This window comes from Papaver somniferum, unplaced genomic scaffold, assembly GCF_003573695.1.
Source record: "Papaver somniferum cultivar HN1 unplaced genomic scaffold, ASM357369v1 unplaced-scaffold_73, whole genome shotgun sequence".
In the NCBI taxonomy this organism is placed as follows: Eukaryota; Viridiplantae; Streptophyta; class Magnoliopsida; order Ranunculales; family Papaveraceae; genus Papaver; species Papaver somniferum.
In genome coordinates this window covers 272,714-291,742 of record NW_020650193.1, presented here as the reverse complement: position 1 = coordinate 291,742, position 19,029 = coordinate 272,714, and the positions used below count along the sequence as shown (strand labels likewise).

The following is a 19,029-nucleotide window of genomic DNA, read 5'->3' as shown; positions in this document are numbered from 1 at the left end:
ACTATTCCCTTAGTTTTGGATTTTCATTAGTGTTCATTTTGAATTTCTTATTCAGTTGTCTATGAATATTAAATAATTATTATCATAAATCTTTACTGCGGGAACATGATGTTGGTTACGGTATAAGGGAGTTCAGCTTGAAAGGTGTACATAGCACTGTGTGCAACATCTTGAATCCCAGCGGCTAAGCTATCGTGAAAAAATATACCCTTAGTATATTTTGAAAACACAGGTAAATTCATGAACCAACAATAAGATTTTTGAATTACAATAACCTCCGAGATATTATTATTAATTCGTAAACAGGATATGAGAACTAGAAGACAAGCATGTGGGCTAAGACTCCTGAGCCGTGAAGTTCTTCGTCTTTTGAAACCAAATATTGTTGATGCGAACGGTATCATCATCTTATGGTTTAAAAATCGTATACGATCTTCTCGAAGCGTTCCATATGGTGTGACTGTAACGAAATAGCCAGCCATAAGCTTCCATCATTTACAGGGCTTGGTAACACATACGATAAGCCTTCAGCACCTACTCCACCTGGACCGGCGAATATCGGTCGACCCCATCCAAAGTCTGCATCATGTAACCCCAACCCAACCCAACTGGTGATCGCCATATTTGAGCCTCGGAATGTATGGGCACCACGGGCAAGAGCTGTTATGTTAGCCTGGAGTTCGAGATGATCAATAGCAGAGCGTAGGTACTCATCGTCCATCCTCAAAATTGCATCATGAATCCTACTAGCTGCATATGTCAGCGGTTTCGAAAATAGGTCACCTGACACAGCAATTGGTGTAGCACTGAAAAGAACGTTTCCAAAATAACCAAGGGGGAGAGTAGGACGCAGTCTGGATCGCCCATCTGTCACAATGTACAGCTTTGTTTCTTGATCAGCTGGAAGGTCGCGTGCCCTACAGGCGGATCTCCAGACGTGGGCGGCAAGCATTTCATAAGAACTATAGCTAGCTACAACTTTTTCAGTACCCTCTCTGGATTTGGATTTGAGCGTGTTGAGCTGGTCTCGTGTAAATTTGAAGATGGCTACCGAAGAACCCTGAGCTGGTTGGGAATTTGGAGAATGTGATGGTGTTTTCATGGGTGGAGCTGGTTGATACTCGATATGGAGAAACGCCGGTGTTGGTGGGTCATGTGCACGTAGAAGAGTTCGGTCGATGAAGGGTGGGACTGTCAGTTTGAGTCCGCGTGCCATTTCAGACCACGAGTTAATGAAATGGAGACCAGATGGTCCATCAGCTACATGGTGTTCCTTTCCTACTCCCAGTGAGACGCCTCCGCATTTGAAATGAGTAACCTAGCAACAACAAGAAAGACACAAGGTCCACCAGCTGCACTAGTCAGACCTGAATGCTAATCATGTACTGCTCCACTCAACTGTGGGGCGAATCCTTGTTTATGGTGGGTAATTAACTTAGTGCGTATCATGATTCATCACTTAATCACTTTGCATGTAAAATAATGTGTTAGCTAGCAAAAGCCTTTACTTTTCATCATGCAAGGAAAACATTTCTTATGTAAACAAGTTGGACTAATAGAAGATATGAAAGAAAAATAACATTAGATATTCTAACTGTATAGCAAAAGAACAGACTACAGAAAGTTAATTAAGCGCTACGATAAGAATGAAGAAAATGAATCAAGAAATGTACCTGTACAACTAGGAGAGGGTATGAAGACATATCTCCAGAAAATTGGACGGTAGGAATAAGCTGTCTGAATTCCAAAGTAGGAGCAAAATCACCAAACTCATCGATAACTGAAGTTGTTTCAGCTTCAACAAATAAAACACCTTCCCCATTACAATCGATCTCAACACGACCGTTCTCATCTCTTATTAATCTACCAGCCACTGGGTAAAACGGCACAAGCACTTTACTTAAAGCTTCTTTAAGAAGAGTAGAATCAAAGAAATTTGAAGCCCCGTCTGGCCTGTAAAAGTAGACACAAGGTGTGTGAAATTTTGGTGCCACCACTAGGTCTAGATTTGAGTTCCATAGGTTCCGGTGTGGAGTTTCCTCGGCTGGCCGGACCATGGTCGATTCCTTTATATTGATTTTCATGTTTGCTCTTTCGTTCTCTCTTCTTTCAACTTGTTAACTGCTGCTAGGACAACGGAATGAAAGAAATAATCAGTGCGTATTGATCAAGAAATAATGTTGGTGATGATTATGCTCTAATGATTATCTTCAAAGTCAGATTAAAAAAAGAAAGCAGATCGGAGTGGATGAATGAGAGAAAGGGTAGTTGTAGCTAGATGTTGAGTGACAGAGTATTATCTTGTTCTCAACACTAGTGTATATATGCTGGCCTTAAAAAAATCCACTTCCGTCTACTTTGACGACACATGCTCCAGGCATTCAGGCACGTGAATCATATTACTGGACCACAGATTGGTTGGCTAAAGTTAAATATTCAGTGGCACATGCCCGTATACGTACGGACTGTCAGAGCCATAGGTGAACACATTTTTTTTATTAGTTTTCTGTGGCACCAGAGTTGTCACTTCAACAACCCCAATTGACTAATTGACTATGAAGATCAAAAGAAGAAATATCCCGAAACAAAAATGGGCCCACTTAACTTTGGATTTGGATAATTTTTATTGATGTGGCTTATAAAACGGAAGATTCGATCATGAAATATGGTTTTATACTTTAATTAATGGAGAATGAAATTTTCATGCATATCGCAACTGGATCGGAGTGGGCTTCCTCAGCTTTCATGTAGAATCAAAAGCTTTGCTAAAAACGTTTTCATGGTTAAGTAAACATATTTTATCTAGTGTCTGACGGACAACAATATTCTGGCGGAGGCACTCAACAAACCCTGCAAAGATTTTTCTTTGAGCGCGGATAATACCATACAAGAATCGATCTCAATTCTGGAAAATTAGTGCACGCTCAAATAAAGTATATAAACAGGAAATATAACTCTGTGGCGAACTACATTACAAAAAAAACTCGCACAACGCATCTTCAGCACATGTCATCCCATCTTCAGCAAAGAGCTTTAAAAATGAGCTCATAAATCTTTTGCATTATATTATTTGCGGATGGAGTAAACTCCTTTTCTACTTCTTGGAGTACTTACTATTGGCAGTATCAGTATGTGCTTGCTTTTATATATTTGTATAACATTGATTTAGGGTGGATAAAGTTTGAAGTGGAATTGAAACACTTTTATTCATTCAATCAAATATAGAACACGATTAGAAGAAAACATCAAAACATCAAGCAGAGACGGAATAATAAATACAACAAACGAAGCCGGACGGAAAATAATAAACATAAATGCATGCATGCCTTTCAAACTTGGCTTGTTTCCTTGTTACGGGCTTCCAATTCACTCAACCAAAGATCCGCAAACTCGCAATTCTTCCACATATCAAACCAAGGTCCACCAGAAGTATAATGTATAGCTTTCGGTTGTGTGGAAGGATCATTGTCATCCACCTTGTTATGACCAACGAGAAAATTCCAAATAAATGGGAGCGATCCAATTTCACTATCCTCAAGCCACGCGAACCGATGAAGAAAAGCACCTGTCTGGGTATTCACTAGTTCAGGCGTCAAAATCTTATTTTTTGGATTTCTACAATTATACAGAACCATTGAAGACCAGTTCTTTCTTGGGTACACAGTTTGAGCAGCTCCGTCCATTTTAGTACTCTCCTTTGGGGTATAATCATGTTGGACGCACATAAGCGCGTAGCTATCATCGATAAGCTCAGTTAGTTCTTTAACATCGCTAGTATATAGAAAATCACAGTCGACAAACATCGCCCATCCTTGATAGTTTTCGAGATACGGTGTTAAGAAACGAGAGAATGAGAATTCTGTGCTTTCAGTTGGACCTCTTTCGCGCCAATACAATCCACTGCTCCTTAGTTCCGATTGCTTCATAGGAATTACTTCAACTGGAATTGAAGCTCGTTTCAAGATGGAGCGTTTACGAACCTCGTAGGCAACATCTTCACGTGTATCGTATCCTACAAAGATCTTAAACACCTTTTTGTTTCCATTATCACTAGGGTGGTGAACAACATCTCCATTACACGAATTCATCACTGCAGTTTTCTCCGCTGGACAGCGAAATGAAAGAAATAATCAGTGCGTACGATATATATATATATATATACCTGATGAAGAAATAATGTTGGTGATGATTATGCGATCAAGTTTGTGTCTTCAAAATCAGAATCCTGAATTCGAGGACTTAAAAGATAGCCGATTGGAGTGGGTGAATGAGAGCAAAGACTGCTCTGAGGCTGTTATTAATAATAGTTGTAGCTAGATGTTGAGTGACAGAGTAGTAGTGATAAGAAAATTATCGTCTTCTAACCACTAGTATATACCGTATATGCTGGCAGTGTAAAAATACCAACTTATTACCACAGATTGTTACAACTTCCAATTGGCCGACACAAGTAAATTGAGTGGACGGACGAACCACTGGTTTGTGGATGACATCAATGCCGCATGACAACTATAAAAAAGAACAAAAACTAAGGCAGAACAGAAAGCTACAGAATTGCTAGCTACCATTAATTACACGTGGTTTATTAAGAAGAAACCACGATTCTTGGTTAGGTGTCCCTCAATCATTTCTCAAATTCCCCCTAATATGCTAGGATTCACAAATGACAATCCCGACAAGTAACTTTCAGGCTGTTGGCGCTAATATAAATATTTGCTCATCGTCACATTTTGAGGCCAACCGATTGGTGATGGTGAGAGGCTGAGAGCAATGGTTGATTATAATTTTGTTTTGAAGAAGATCAAAGATATTTTTAAAAGACCTGTGCTTGCCCATCCACGGTTTGTACTCACCCTGTGGAGGTCTAACAATCCTCCTACTTGTACAACCTTAAGTTAGATCTGGATCTAACTACTTTTACTCCAAATGAGTTAAGACGATGATGTGAGGCATGGCCACAGTAGTTCAACTCTCGTTCTCGTCCCACTAGTTGCTGAGGTTCAATTTTGGAATGCTTTTTGATAGAAGCCGGTTTCAGGAGTTGGGCTGGTGGGTATACTGTATATTGGTATTGGAGCTGGAGGTTGGTGCATGCAGGATCGGTAATTGTTGAGAAGGGCCTAACCGAGGCAGGGAAGTCACGGAGGAGGAGGATATTTAGTTTCATTTGAGGTGGGATCTAGATTTTAGCATTATAGGTGAAGGTTGTTTTCTAATAACGTGCCCCCTTTGCCCCTTTGTTATCTCTGAAATATATAGCATTCATATTATGACTCGTTACAAGTAATTCCAATGATGGAAGATTCTGTACAAACGAACAGGTGACTACAGTATGTACAAAGATGACCTTTCTCTGTTCATCAAATTAAAAAAATAAGCTGAACAGAAGTTGGGGTGAAGTTATCCCAATTTAAATAAATCGTATATACACAATCAAAAACTGAAATACAATAATCTACAAGACAAGTGGTTTAACTTCATATGAGTGTCTAAGTGCATAATATTGCAAATGACGGTAAGAAATTTACTTAGAACCCAAACTTATATAACATATATAATTACATGCTGCACCACATATATACAACTACAAACAGGGACGAATGCTGCACAAACAGCTCAAACACATGCAAGTGACTCCTTGTGATGATAAATATGTCCCCATACGCCTTCGATAGGAGCATCGAGAAAAAATATAACCCAGGAAAAATATGGATTTTGGTAACACTCATATCTTACGACCATCACCAGCTTTGACAATGTCGACTCATCTTCCTCGAGGAAAACTATTGTTCTCATGAAATTTTTCAAGACCATCAAATGCACCACCTCTCCCTGGATATAGAGAAACAAGAGTTTCCAAGTCGAGCTTGTGTACAAGTTTCCACCCAGAATAATCAATCTCCATCTTCAAAATGTTGTAATGAGTATGACATGATTCGAGACGCTCTACAAGATACAAATGACCACCACACTCTCCAAAATACATAACTTTTGACTCATCGCCATTAGGCGAAGCTGGCAACGGCTTAACTAGTTCTTGATCGATATCAAAATACATGGAGGACTCATAATTCGGACCCAATATGCCACTCGTTATCCAGTGCAAACAACCGTTCCAATAGACGCCAGATTTACGAAAACTCTCTCCTATGGCATACAAAGGATTTGCAGAGGGAGAACTGATTTTCCTCCAAGTGTTTGTTTTAGATGAGTATATTTCAAGATAAAACTTATTTTGAATGTCTGGGTCGACCATTGCCCTACGACGCTGGATCATAGAAACGCTTAGTACGTATCTCCAAATGCAGACAACTTGATAGTGTTCATCCATCGACTTGACTGGATCAAAAGCTAAACTGATACTGCAAACTCTGATCCAACGATTGTCTGTTATAGGATCGAGGTCTCTAAACGGGGATGGTGGAAGACATCTGTACTGTCTCGTGGTTGGATTGAATGTATAAGTTTTATACGTAGCAGTGTCACGAGGTATGTAATCCTCCCCACAAAATTCAGTCCTTCTGTTGCAGCATAAAAGACCATTACAAGATTGACTAACTCGAACACGATACTCATCCACCGGCCCGTACATCCCTGCCTCTGGATCGTTGGTAGCAAATTTCCGACCACCACCAAAATGGGTGTCCCTCTGGTAATCCTCCTCCTCGTTATCTACTTGACATCCTTGTTCGTATTTACTGCCACCATCAAGAAGGAGAAAATAGTAGAAAGATTCTTTATGATAGTGGACTGGACTTCCAGCAGTTCTTTCAAGGAACAAGCCAGTGGCTTTGGGATTGAGTGGACGATAGTTGTTAATAGCAAAAACTGGGTCAGTGATTTCAATACAAGGAGTGATTTCTAAATTTAGTTTGATTTCTTAATCTAAACATATTTCCTTGAATTGGTTCTAACCCGCACTGGGTTTGATTTCTTGTTTCCGAGACAATTCTTCCTTGTTGATTTTGCCAACTTATCTGCCACCCTGTTGGCCTTTCTTTTGCTATATTTGAGACCAAAAAAAGTAAAGTCTGAAGCTACAGCTAAAATAAGTTTCGACTCCCTACTGGTATACCAAATGAGTTAAGATGACAATGTGAGGCATGGCTGCTACAATTCAACTCTCGTTCTCGTCCTGTAATCTACGGATATGGGTCTATCTAGTCTAGAATAAGGAAAGTTTCAACAAAGGCTTTTGTGTTGCGGCATGTTGATACCTTACACAAAAATAACCGACCGATTGATGACAAGTAGACATGCAAAGGTTCTTAACAGGATACTATGTTCAAAGGCAAAAACACCCATAATACTTGCACTAATCCTTCTCGTAGTAAAATTACACTGACATTTCAAATAGGAGACATTTATCTTAAACCTGGTTACTTTCATGTCATAAATTTTAACAGTGCTCATGATCGACCCGAACACACAAATCTTAAATCAATGGAATAGGACCAAGTCGCATGAACATTAATGTGATTCTGCCAACCCGCTTAGCTCACCCATCATTCTAAGCTATCATTAACAATAAACACAAAAGGAATATCCGAGGAACTGCAACTGATTCTAAGCTTTCATTAAAACAAATGGTTTACCAGAAACACGGCGATTTACTTAGGTGCTGAAGAAATTGAAAACACGGCAAGTAAATGTACTTGTTGAACCAAATAATTAGATGTTATCCAGAGCTTCCTCTAACTTGGAAACTTGTTGCAACAAGGGGTTCAAGAACTTGACTGTATTCAGAAATACTAGTACAAGAAAACATTACTGAAGGAGGTTCACCACCAGAATATATCTAGCCATTACACCATTTCTTGAATTCGGGTAGATGCTAGGATCAAACTTGTGACTAGTTCTTTCCTGAACCTACAGCAGAACAGAGAAAAAGAAAGTCAGCTGAGGCTCAGTGGTCCAATGCTTCTATGAATCCTCACAGAGAGGTTAACTCTATATCACATGGAACTGATTAGATTCAGCAAGCAGAGTTAAGTACAATCATCTGGAACACCATTAAGATTGATGCAAGCTCAACAACATACATCTTGCTTTTTCTGAACATTTTATAGAGCCCCACGGTTTTTTTACATAATAACAATCATGAAGCACTAAAAGTGACAGCCATCTGTGCAACCAGTGTTTCCTTTATTATACACCAAAACAGTGAAGAAATAGCAAATTTTAATACACTCGAATTCCTAAGCTAAACCCGATGAGATTTGTGTACATGATTGGTCTAAATCTAATAATTCTCATAAATGATGCAAATGTGTAGGAAATCAATCCCAAGCATGAAACACAAAATTAAGTTTACAATGGTATACTGTGGATACCCTCTACATTTTGTAACAGCTAAGGGAGGATAATGACCAAGGCACTTGTATCATCACATTCACCCTACCGCATTCACCAACAGACCTCATTTCAAATACAAGTAACAAGAAGGTAACGTTAAGGTAGGCCACTGCGTACCACAGAACTTCTAGTGCACTCCTACCAAAGCAATTTACTTATCAGTTCCCCACTACTGGATCCCCATGTTTTTATTCCTACTTCCAAGGGAAAACTAAGCAAATGATATAACTAAATTATAACTGATAATCTAGATCAGAAACAAAATGAGAAGGCTCAAAATGAGTTGCTTTGGTCTGAACATACCCTGGCAACAGACTGGTATACTTTTAAGCACGAAAGCATTCTCTACCAGGCACCAGCATTCCACTATACAAATTATCCCTAATGAGTGGCCTCCATATAAGCAGGCAAGACTTGCAAAATCAGAAAAAGATATTCAGAAGCTTTACTCAGGAAGACTTTACACAAAAGTAGAGTTAGAATATATACTTTTGATTTGAATAAGATAGGAGTTGGAAGTGCACCTTTTGAAGTCGAAATGTAGCCTCCTTTAGGGCCGAGGAGGGTCACATTATTATACAATTCAAAGGACTGATCAGTCTCCATTTGTATCCTTAGAAGTCAGACATACCCTAAAGGCAAACTGATGAAATTCCAAAAGCCAAACAGGTAGCATTCTCAATGAGGCACCAGCATTCTGTTTCAACAACTCTGCTAAATATATTGGCAATAGTAGGAATACAAAGCCAGGACCTGCAAAAAACAAAAAAGATACTCCGATGCTAAGTTAGAAACAATTTTATGCAAAGAGTAATAGCGTTCCGTTTCAACAACTCAGCTAATTGAATGGGTCGTAGGCAAGATCTGCAAAAAACAAAAAAGACACTCCGACGCTCAAGTTAGAAACAATTTTATGCAAAACATAGTAAAAAATAACACAGATAACATTCCCCACGAGGCACCAGCATTCCATTTCAACAACTCTGTCAATTTAATTTGTCATAGAAATACAAAGGCAAGACCTGCAGAAAACAAAAAGGATACTCTGAAGCTCAAGTTAGAAACAATTTTATGCAAAACATAGAAAAAAATCAGATAATATTCCCCACGAGGCACCGGCATTCTGTTTCAACAACTCTGCTAATTGAATTTGTCATAGGAATACAAAGGCAAGACCTGCAAAATAAACAAAAAAGATACTCCAACGCTCAAGTTAGAAACGACTTTTATGCAAAACAAAGGGAAAAAGACAGATAATGTTCCCCACGAGGCACCAGCATTCTGTTTCAACAACTGTGCTAATTGAATTTGTCATAGGAATACAAAAGGCAAGACCTGCAAAAAAACAAAAAAGATACTTCAACGCTCAAGTTAGCAACAAATTTTATGCAAAACATAGGAAAAAAACAGATAATATTCCCCACGAGGCACCAGCATTCCATTTCAACAACTCTGCTAATTGAATTTGTCATAGGAATACGAAAGGAAGACCTGCGAAAAACAAAAAAGATACTCCGACGCTCAAGTTAGAAACAATTTTTGGCAGATCATAATAAGCATAGAATTAGAGTTAAAAATATTTACCTTTTTATCTGAAAGAAACATTATGCCCAAATGGAATGTGACATGGGCGCTTTAAACTCTAAGCATCAACACATGTCGACGTAAGAAAAGAATGTACTAACCTGAAAAATGGCAGAAACTTAGCACAAGATTGATAGACCTGTTACAAGTAAATAAGAAACTCCAGCATCCAAGAAATATAAGGGCAAGTTAAGTATACATTCTAGAAACCTAGCACAAGATTGATAGACCTGTTACAAGAAAACAAACTCCAGCATTCTTGCATATAAGGGCGTGTTAAGTATACATTGAGATAGAGTTAAGAATGGGTACCAGTTGACTTGACATGTGACCTGTTTTCTTCTTTGTCAAACATATTCAACACAAGATATGATTATAAAAGAAATAATAGAACTGCATATACTAGCAGAGTACCAATGATCTAGTCAGCAATATAACAAAAGCTAAACAGGGTTATTTTTCGGTTAAACTTTACGCAAGCAGCAGGCTGATCAAATGCCAAGCAGGCAAGCATTCTGATTTAACTACTCCCCCTACTGAATATGTCCCTGCAATAAGTAATCAAGTTGTGCAACAAAAATATATGCAAGATACTCCAATCCTCAAGTAAGAATGAAATTTATGCAAAACTGACAAGAAAAAAGAGGGAGAGAAACAGAAGCTCACTTGGCTGTATTTCAAAAGTTGCAGCTGAATGTGTATATCGCGATGCTGGTTTAGTGAGGGAGACGTTCTCCATTTAGCACACATTTATGCACCTCTTAGTTCTAAGAACTAAGAGGCGGCCTGCTCAATTCACGGAATTGAGCGGTGCACCCCAAAGTTCACGGAACTAAGTGGTGGCCTGCCTTTGCATTTGCCCTCCGCTCAGTTCACGGAACTGAGCAGTGGCTTGCCATTGCACCTCTCAATTCACGGAATCGAGTGGTGCACCTCTCAGTTCACGGAACTGAGTGGTGGCCTGCTTTGTGCTATAGCAGAGAAATCAATGCACAAAACTGCCAAGGAAACATAAGTAAAGGTTAATACATGACAAACATTAAAGAGTATTGGATATACTAGTACAAAATACACATTCATTCCTATTCCGTATATACTCAATAAGAAATGGATTAAACAAAGCATGGATTAGAGTTTATGACTAAGAAAAACTTTAACCATGTTAATAAACAAGAACAAAAAATGAACAAGCAGTTGGTGATGCATAACAACAACTACAGCATCACAGATGGTGGTACTAGCTAGCAATTTATAAGTAGAATAGGCAAGAGTTTACCCTAAGACACAGCATTCGAAAAGTAAAGATAAACAAACTAGTACAACGTCATGATATCAACCAAACATAGAAAAATCGAAAATATAAGACAACATGAAGCAAACAAAGTCATTTTAACAACTTAATCACTTCGGATTTCAGATGTTCAATCAATCTTTAGACTCAATAACATATGAATTCGCTTAAGAAATCAGGGTAAATGAAGCAGAATTTAAATCAGTTATCAAGTAAAGTAAAAGTATAGCATGCATGTACATTAGCTGTTTTTATCATTTATTTCAATTCCTTGAACTCCATAAGAAAAAAAGATAGAACAGAAGTTTTCAATTGGAACCAGATCTAATAATACCAAAAAGAGGTCATCAAAACAGAACATGGGTATCAGAGGTATAATAACAACCTTAATACAAACTCTAACCCCATGCTTTATAAACATGGAAAGAACATAGATCAGCAAAGAATGACAAGAATGAGAAAATGAAGCAAACCAACATGTGTAAACTAGAGTATAATTATAACCTAAAAGATATCACAAGAACACAAACAAACATTTGAATTTGATGAAGAAAAAGAAGAACTAAAGAAACAAAAGTGTAAGGTATTAGCAGTAGTACTCACCAAAATCAATCCAAAGTAGGTAGATCTAAGGATTCTTTTCCAGCAACAGCAACCCTGCAATGCCAGTAAAAAGATGATCAAAATCTTGAAATTATATGGAAAAGAGAAAGAAGAGAAGAAGATTGATCAGATCTGAAGTAGTTCACCTCCAAACTAATCTCTCTCTCAGTCTCTCTCCTGTAAAAACAACCAGAAGAAGAATCAGTGGGAGGGAGAGAGAGAAGACAATTGAATAATGAGGACTAGAAAATGTTGCTTTATAGGAAGAAGAGCGCAAAGTAAAGTGATGATGATGATAAGACTGGTCAAAAAGTTAACCCGTGACTCTTTTCATAGAGTACGAATTTTCAAATTTCAAATTTGTACTTTTCCCGCCAGTTTTACAATCTTGCAATTTGAAATGACGTGCTTTTCGTTTGTTGCTTCTGCTGTTGGTGATGCAGATTGTGCTATTTTTGTTGGAATTGTTTACATTTTATGAAGCTTATTACAAAGATGGGAAATTCAGTTACGGGGCACCTAGTTTCAAAGAGCTGGGCTGGGCTCACTGCAATGTGTAGCGGAGGACTAGTCTTGAAACCCCCCTCAAGTTGAACTATAGTGGACGAATGTTCAACTTGTCTCTTATTATATTGAAACCCAAGTAGTTGATCACGGCTGTCGCCAGTTTTCTCGGTCTCGGCTGTTGAGCAGACGAGATTTCCAATCTCGGCGATACAAAATTTTGGCCAGAATATTGTCTGACTCGGCCGAGATTAACTGAACTAGGTGCGACGCCCGTGCTCTGCACAAGCCTAGATATTTGCAGAAAACATGTAAGTTTTCTTATGGGACTAATTTTTAGGTACAAAAATAAAAGTTGGGACATGTATAATTGTTACGCCCATGCGTTGCACAATCCTAAATGTTTTGTAGAAAAAAGCACGTATTGTTGAATAAAAATTGGCTTATGGTTCACGTTCTTTTTTTTTTTAATTTTTTTTTTGAAAATAAGACTTATATTACTAAGCCATCATTAATCTGCTAATTCAGGCTCTCCAGAGACTAACTCTTGATGAGTTGCTCGTCCAATGACTGAATTTGTTGGATTAATCATGGCTGAACAAGATACATAGGTAGTGTCATTAGAGTTACATAATTCATATGTTTTTACAGTGTCAAAAGCAATTGCAGGAAATAAAAAACTAGGAGCTTGATCAGTCCAAGAAGTTGTGTTACTTGATCGTTGCCCTTCTTTTGCCAATAAGTCTGCCACCTTGTGTGCTCTTCTGTCTACATACTGAAAACCTTTAAAAATAACTAATTTATCTGCTACAAGTTTAACTTCTTCCAAGATTGTTATGCATTGCCAGTTCACAGCATTTGTCTTTCCTTGTAAAAACTCTATGGTTGCCTGGTTATTCCCTTCTATCGCCAGTTTTTGAACATTGTGTCTGTTGGCCAATTGTACTGCCCTTAGTAGAGCTACAGCTTCTGCCTCTTGAGATGAGAAGGTCCTGCACCATCCACATTCTGCTGCTCGAAAGGTTCCTGTTGAGTTTTGAATAACAAAACCAAAACCAGCATTAGTGATTTCAGATATCCAAGATGCATCACAGTTTAATTTCAAAGTATTCACAACTGGTAATTTCCAATAAATATTCCTAGGTTGAACAGAACTACGCATTCTATAATTTGTTTCCATGTTTTCTGGATGCCAATAAGCAAAATGTCTGGCTATAGCTATTGCTAATTGTTCAGGTGTTCTTGTTTTATTTTCAAAAACCCTTAGACAATGTTCCTTCCATATGAACCAACACTTGGTTGCTGCTAAGGCCATGGATATGGAATTTAAGTTTTCTGTTTGACATTCGTTATAGCGTTCTAAAAAGGTTTTAGCATGAAGTTGGTTTAGAGGTACTCTCTGTGAAGCCATTGGTGGCAAGCTCCAAACTGTCTTTGCATATGCGCATTCAAAAAAAGATGATAAGTAGATTCTTCCATATGCTGGCAGAAAACACATTTTTTGTCTTCATCGCTGGCTGCTTTTAGTTTAAGTTTTGTTGGTAAAGCATCTTGCAAAACCTTCTAGATGAACAATTTTATTAGTTGAGACGTATCCATGCTCCATAACCCTTTCCAGAATTTTTTGGATGACTGAGATACTGGATTGTTGGGATTAATTAGTTTTGCATATAAGGACTTACAGAGAATTCACCATTCTTGGTTAAGGTCCATCTTAGCTTATCCTTTTTGAGGTGACCATTCTTGGTAGTGTAAAGGTTTATGTTAACTATTTCCTGCACTAAGGCATTATCAAAAGTATATTATAACAAAAGAAAGTTCCACTTTTTAGTGTCTGGATTAATTAATTCTGACACAAGTGTTATGTTGGTGCTTGGCCTATGAACTGAGTTAGCTAAGGTCTGTGTTCTAGTTGGCAGCCATCTATCCTCCCAAATGTTGATCGATGATCCATCCCCAACCTCCCACATACTATTATTTTTAATACGTTCAATGCCTTGAAGTATGCACTTCCATATCCAAGAGGCATGAACTTTCTTCTTGGCATGTGACGCTCCTGTTTTTTTGAAATAATTACCTTTCAAAATCTGAGCCCAAAGGTCATTTGGTTGACTGACTAATCTCCAAGCTATTCGACTAACCAAAGCCTGATTTACCTTGTTAGCTTCCTTAAAACCCAGACCTCCCTGATCAATAGGTTTACACAAAAAATCGTTTTTTTTAATCGTTTTTTAATTGATGAACAAAAATGGGCTTATGGTTTATGTGTAGTATCAGAATCTCGCAACAGTTATGTCTCAGCGAAGTTAACAATGGTATTGCACAAAAGTGTCGCAGAACAATTTCAGAGACGATATCAGCAAGAATCATGAGAAAGGTGTGATAGTCTTGCGAAAATTAGAAAGCTTGCGAAGTCAACATTTGTAAGGTTGCGAGAATGTCGCAAACCATATCCGAAAATAAAGGATAGATTAGCTGTCATCCACTATGTATTTCCCTTATAAATAGTCATTCGAGTTGTAAAGGAGGGGAGAGATCTTTTTTGAGTGAGAGATAAGTAAATAGGAGAGAGAAAGTTGAGAGCAGAGATCATTCTTGTTTTCTTTATTTTCCTTGTAAGAATATTAAGAAATTAATCAATAAAATTAAGAGTGTAAACCTAAAAATAGGCTGATCAACGATAAAATCATGCTAGGGGTGTATTGTAGGATTTCATGCAACTACATAATGGCGCTAGAAACAGGAAGATTGAAGATCGAAAGTTGAAGATTGATGATTGAGAAAATTCAAATCAAGAAAGTGATTAAACAAATCAGTGAATCAGTTAGAGGTAAGATGAATAGAATTAATGAATATGGCAAAAAATTGGAGTGTAATATGATAACAAAAAGCTTGGTTAATGAATTCCATGAAAACATCAAAGGAAGAATACATAAACGAAATTTTGAAGGAAAGAAAATTATGGCGGTGGAAAAAAACTTCACCTTTGAAAGATTGGGAAAAGCAAAGAATTGCATTCATGGCAGAAGAATTACCAAAAGAAAATTTGAATCAAACATCTCCATTGGTTGTCACAATGCCTATTACACGAAAAGAGAAGGATACAACAATAAAATCCACAGGAGGATGGATGTTGAACATAACTTTAATTGATGCATGAAGTTCAGTTGATATAATATTTTATCATGCATTTCGGGGAATGGGATTTAAAGATGAAGAAATGTCCAATTCAACATATTTTGTTCACGGCTTTGGAAAATCCACAACAGAACCTAAAGGAGAAATAGTGGTACGAATTTCACTTTGAGAAATCGAAACACATGTGACATTGTGCGTGGTGGATATGGAATCGCCATATAATATGTTATTAGGAAGATCATGGATACATGCGATAAAAGTTGTGGTATCAACGTTGCATCAATGTATTAGATTCCCCACTCCAAGTGGAATAGGTGAAATCATAGGAGATGTTGATAATATGAAATTATGTCATCAAATTGAAGTAAGGCGTTATGAAGAACAAGCAAAAAGGAAGAAGAATTTAGAGTATATATGATAAGGGCGAAAGAAGGCAAAGGAATACCCGACGAAATTTCGGAAGAAGGAATAAAGAATGTTAATCAAGATTAACAAAATTTCTATGGAAAGAAAAAGCATAGAGGCAAGATATCAAAAATTGAAGGGTACAATGATTTTCGCACACAACCAATTGAATGGTTATGCGAATGAATATTCTGGAAAACATATACGAACTTAAGAAGATTCAAAAAGTGCAGGAGACAAATGAGTAGAATGAATAATGTATCTGATTTTCTTTGTGTAAGATGATTCAATAAAAGCATTTATGTACTAGGATTGTACGAATTAAAAGATTGGAATGAGAAATTTCAATTTCATATGGTAAATCCATAATAAGAAAACAAAAAGATAAATCTTTATAATAAGACCTTTATAAAAGGCTACAGAAAATGATATTTATTATCAGATTGGCTAAGAATCCGAATGTGGCGTGCACCTTAGTTCGCTCATATGCAAGAGGCAAAATAGTAAGACCTATCGCACGTCATAATTGGAAAGACCTAGAAGGCATGACTCAAGGGAAGGCTACACCGACCCCGAAACTTGAGTTGTGGAGATTTGGGGTGAGAATTAAACGATAATGCCCATCCGGGAGAGATACCTTAAATTTTCAGTCTAAGATAGTAATCTTAGATTGAGAGCCTAAGGTGAGAAAGGCTCTCCCAAGGAGTGCAGAAACTCGATCAGGGCGCCGAGGTACACGGTTGAGTCAAGAGTGCCTGGGGCGTCTGGAGCGTACTTTGCCACTCTTGACAAGTCCTGACTATGATGCACTCGGTCCGAAGATACCCCACTTAGGGTGCGGTCTTGCTGCCATAAACCCTATAGGTAGTGTATGCGAGACTGCGAAATCAACTAGTTGTTGAAAAACTGCATGGGAAGAACCATAATCTTAACCCGATAGAGGTAAGCTTCCTTGAAGGGGCAATCAGGGGGGGGATAAAGACGGCACCCTCTATTAGGGAGCTGAATTATGTCAAAAGTCGTAAATGTCACAAGACTTGTAACTCATACGAGTATTAAGACTTGTGATATTTATGCGAATTAACCTGAAGAGGAAATAATACAAGAAAATGATAAGACGAGGTCAATGGGTCAATACACTATGGTGTAAAAATTGCCTGCGATTTCGTCGCACATAAACAGAGGCAACGTAAGACCTTTACATAGGAAGGCAAAAATAAGACCTCATAGATAATACAAGAAAATAAATTATTCATAAAATTACACATATGCTCGCACCAAGAGAAGTTTTTAATAAAGGACAGCGATCATATTTGGTCTATCAAGATATGACAAATAACAAGAGGCAAGAATGGGAATGCAAAGGAAGTGTTATTTGCCCCATTTTGATAGTCTTATATGCATATGAAGAGGTTATAAATATGAAGCGAAGAAAAGAAGAATTATATTAAAAAGATGAAGACTGAATTTACAAGAATTTACAAAAATTTACAACAAAAAATTACAAGAAGATGAAGCAATCAATTTTCATCTCCCTAATTTCTCTCAGTCTCAGAATCACCAATTTCTTCCTTAGAATCTTCTTCTCCATCATTAACTTGGATATCAGGAATAGGTACATTTTCAGGAATCACTGGAAAGCTGTATTTCGACAAAGGAATATCATTATCTAGACAAAATCTTTTAACAGTAGCCTCACGAGAGCGATTAACATCGTTACTATTGTTTTGGACTAAGTTAAACCAATTTTCCTTCGATTGTTGATACTTTGAGTTACGAGTGGATGATTCTTCTTCTTTAGCAGCCAAGCGAGTTTCTAGCTCTGCAAATTTCCTTTGATACTCCTTCTCTTTCTCTGCGAAGCATCGACAAAAGAGTTAAAATAACAGACAATTATTCTTAAAGAATATGAATGAAGATCAAAGAACAACAAATGACCTTCATAATTGGAAATAATGTCTGCGACCATTGTAGAATGCTCAGTGTGAAGGCTAATATTTACACCTAAATTATTTCTAGCATCATTCAGAACTCTAGCATCCCAATTAAACTCAGCTTCACTTTCTATAAGGAGTTTAGATCGAATTAAGTTTCTTTCCTCAATAAGAGTGTCCCTCTCACGAAAAGCTGAATCACGTTCTATTATAACTTCAATAATGGATTCTTGAAATTGTTCTAGTGCCTTCGCACCCCTAAGAGAGATATCATCTTTTTCAATAATAAGTTTGTTCTTCTCCGCCTCCAATACTTGAATTGCTTCTCCCCCCTCATAAAAACGACGTTTAAAATTATTGGCAGTGGAAAATGCACTTTTATGGCGTTGTCTAAGGGTAGTATATTGTGATCTTAACTCTTCCAAGCTAAGATTTTCAAATCCTCGAGTAGGATAATTATTTAAAGAGGAATTGAGGTGCTCTAAAAGAATTTCAGCATCGGGAAGATTGGCCGTTTCATCTGAAAGGTCATACAGGTCTGCGAAGATAATTACGTAAGAACTGCGAACGATCACATAAAAGAAAAAGAGTGAGATGAGTTCCTTGTTTCTTTCTCGAGCTTGGAGAACCAATTGAGAATTAGTTAAATTATCATTTCTAAGTTTTGTATTCTCTTTTGTAAGATTCGTATTCGCATCCGAGAGAATATATTTCTCATGTTTCAGTTTGGCATTCTGGTCTTGCAACTTGCGAAGCTTTCTTTCATTGTCTAAAGAAATCACATAAGATATGCGTGTACTCTTTGAAATGTAAAAGAAGCATTATATGAAAAAGAATAAATAATAAGGAAAAGATAAATACAAATGTTGCAGAGTATTACCAAGCCATTCATCGCAAATTGAAAATCTGGGTTTATCGCAGAGGAAGCTCCACGAAGAGATCGATCTCCCCAATCAGAAGCAGTACAGATCCTTGAGATCATCTTGAAGGCACAATCTGTTTCATTATCCTTGAGAATAGCAAAAGCATATCCAGAAAGAAGATCAGACAACTTCTTCCAATACGAATCGATCGATACCTCTTCTTCAGAAACAAAAGTATCTCCATCTGAAGATTCCGAACTTGAAGAAGAATCATATCTCGCATGCTTCCTAGAGACATCATCTTTTGATGAAGTTTTCTTAGATATAGATTTTGACGTGGGTTTTTTAGGAG

At 37.5% G+C, this 19,029-nt stretch overlaps 2 protein-coding genes and 1 long non-coding RNA gene across 3 annotated transcripts; all 3 read right to left on the bottom strand.

Moving 5' to 3' along the window:
• Positions 1-415: 415 nt before the first annotated feature.
• On the bottom strand, positions 416-2,087 carry LOC113344094 (shikimate O-hydroxycinnamoyltransferase-like). Its single transcript, XM_026588134.1, has 2 exons — positions 1,674-2,087; positions 416-1,318 (listed from the first exon to the last, which is right to left on the bottom strand). Exons 1-2 carry the CDS (start codon positions 2,082-2,084, stop codon positions 416-418), a joined length of 1,314 nt encoding a protein of 437 aa, XP_026443919.1. The 5' UTR covers positions 2,085-2,087.
• A 1,242-nt stretch (positions 2,088-3,329) lies between these two features.
• On the bottom strand, positions 3,330-4,088 carry LOC113344098 (protein CDI-like). Its single transcript, XM_026588137.1, has one exon. It carries the CDS (start codon positions 4,086-4,088, stop codon positions 3,330-3,332), a length of 759 nt encoding a protein of 252 aa, XP_026443922.1.
• A 3,457-nt stretch (positions 4,089-7,545) lies between these two features.
• On the bottom strand, positions 7,546-10,111 carry LOC113344093. The gene is made up of 3 exons (XR_003357654.1): positions 8,880-10,111; positions 8,659-8,768; positions 7,546-7,869 (listed from the first exon to the last, which is right to left on the bottom strand). It is a non-coding gene; the product is annotated as an uncharacterized LOC113344093 (long non-coding RNA).
• Between the last annotated feature and the right edge of the window lie 8,918 nt (positions 10,112-19,029).

Bases quoted from the DNA above. Each gene is read 5' to 3' on its own strand.
- LOC113344094 (XM_026588134.1), bottom strand. From the start codon at position 2,084: ATGAAAATCAATATAAAGGAATCGACCATGGTCCGGCCAGCCGAGGAA. The intron at 1,319-1,673 runs GTACATTTCTTG...TGTTGTTGCTAG, and splicing joins ACCCTCTCCTAGTTGTACAG to GTTACTCATTTCAAATGCGG.
- LOC113344098 (XM_026588137.1), bottom strand. From the start codon at position 4,088: ATGAATTCGTGTAATGGAGATGTTGTTCACCACCCTAGTGATAATGGA.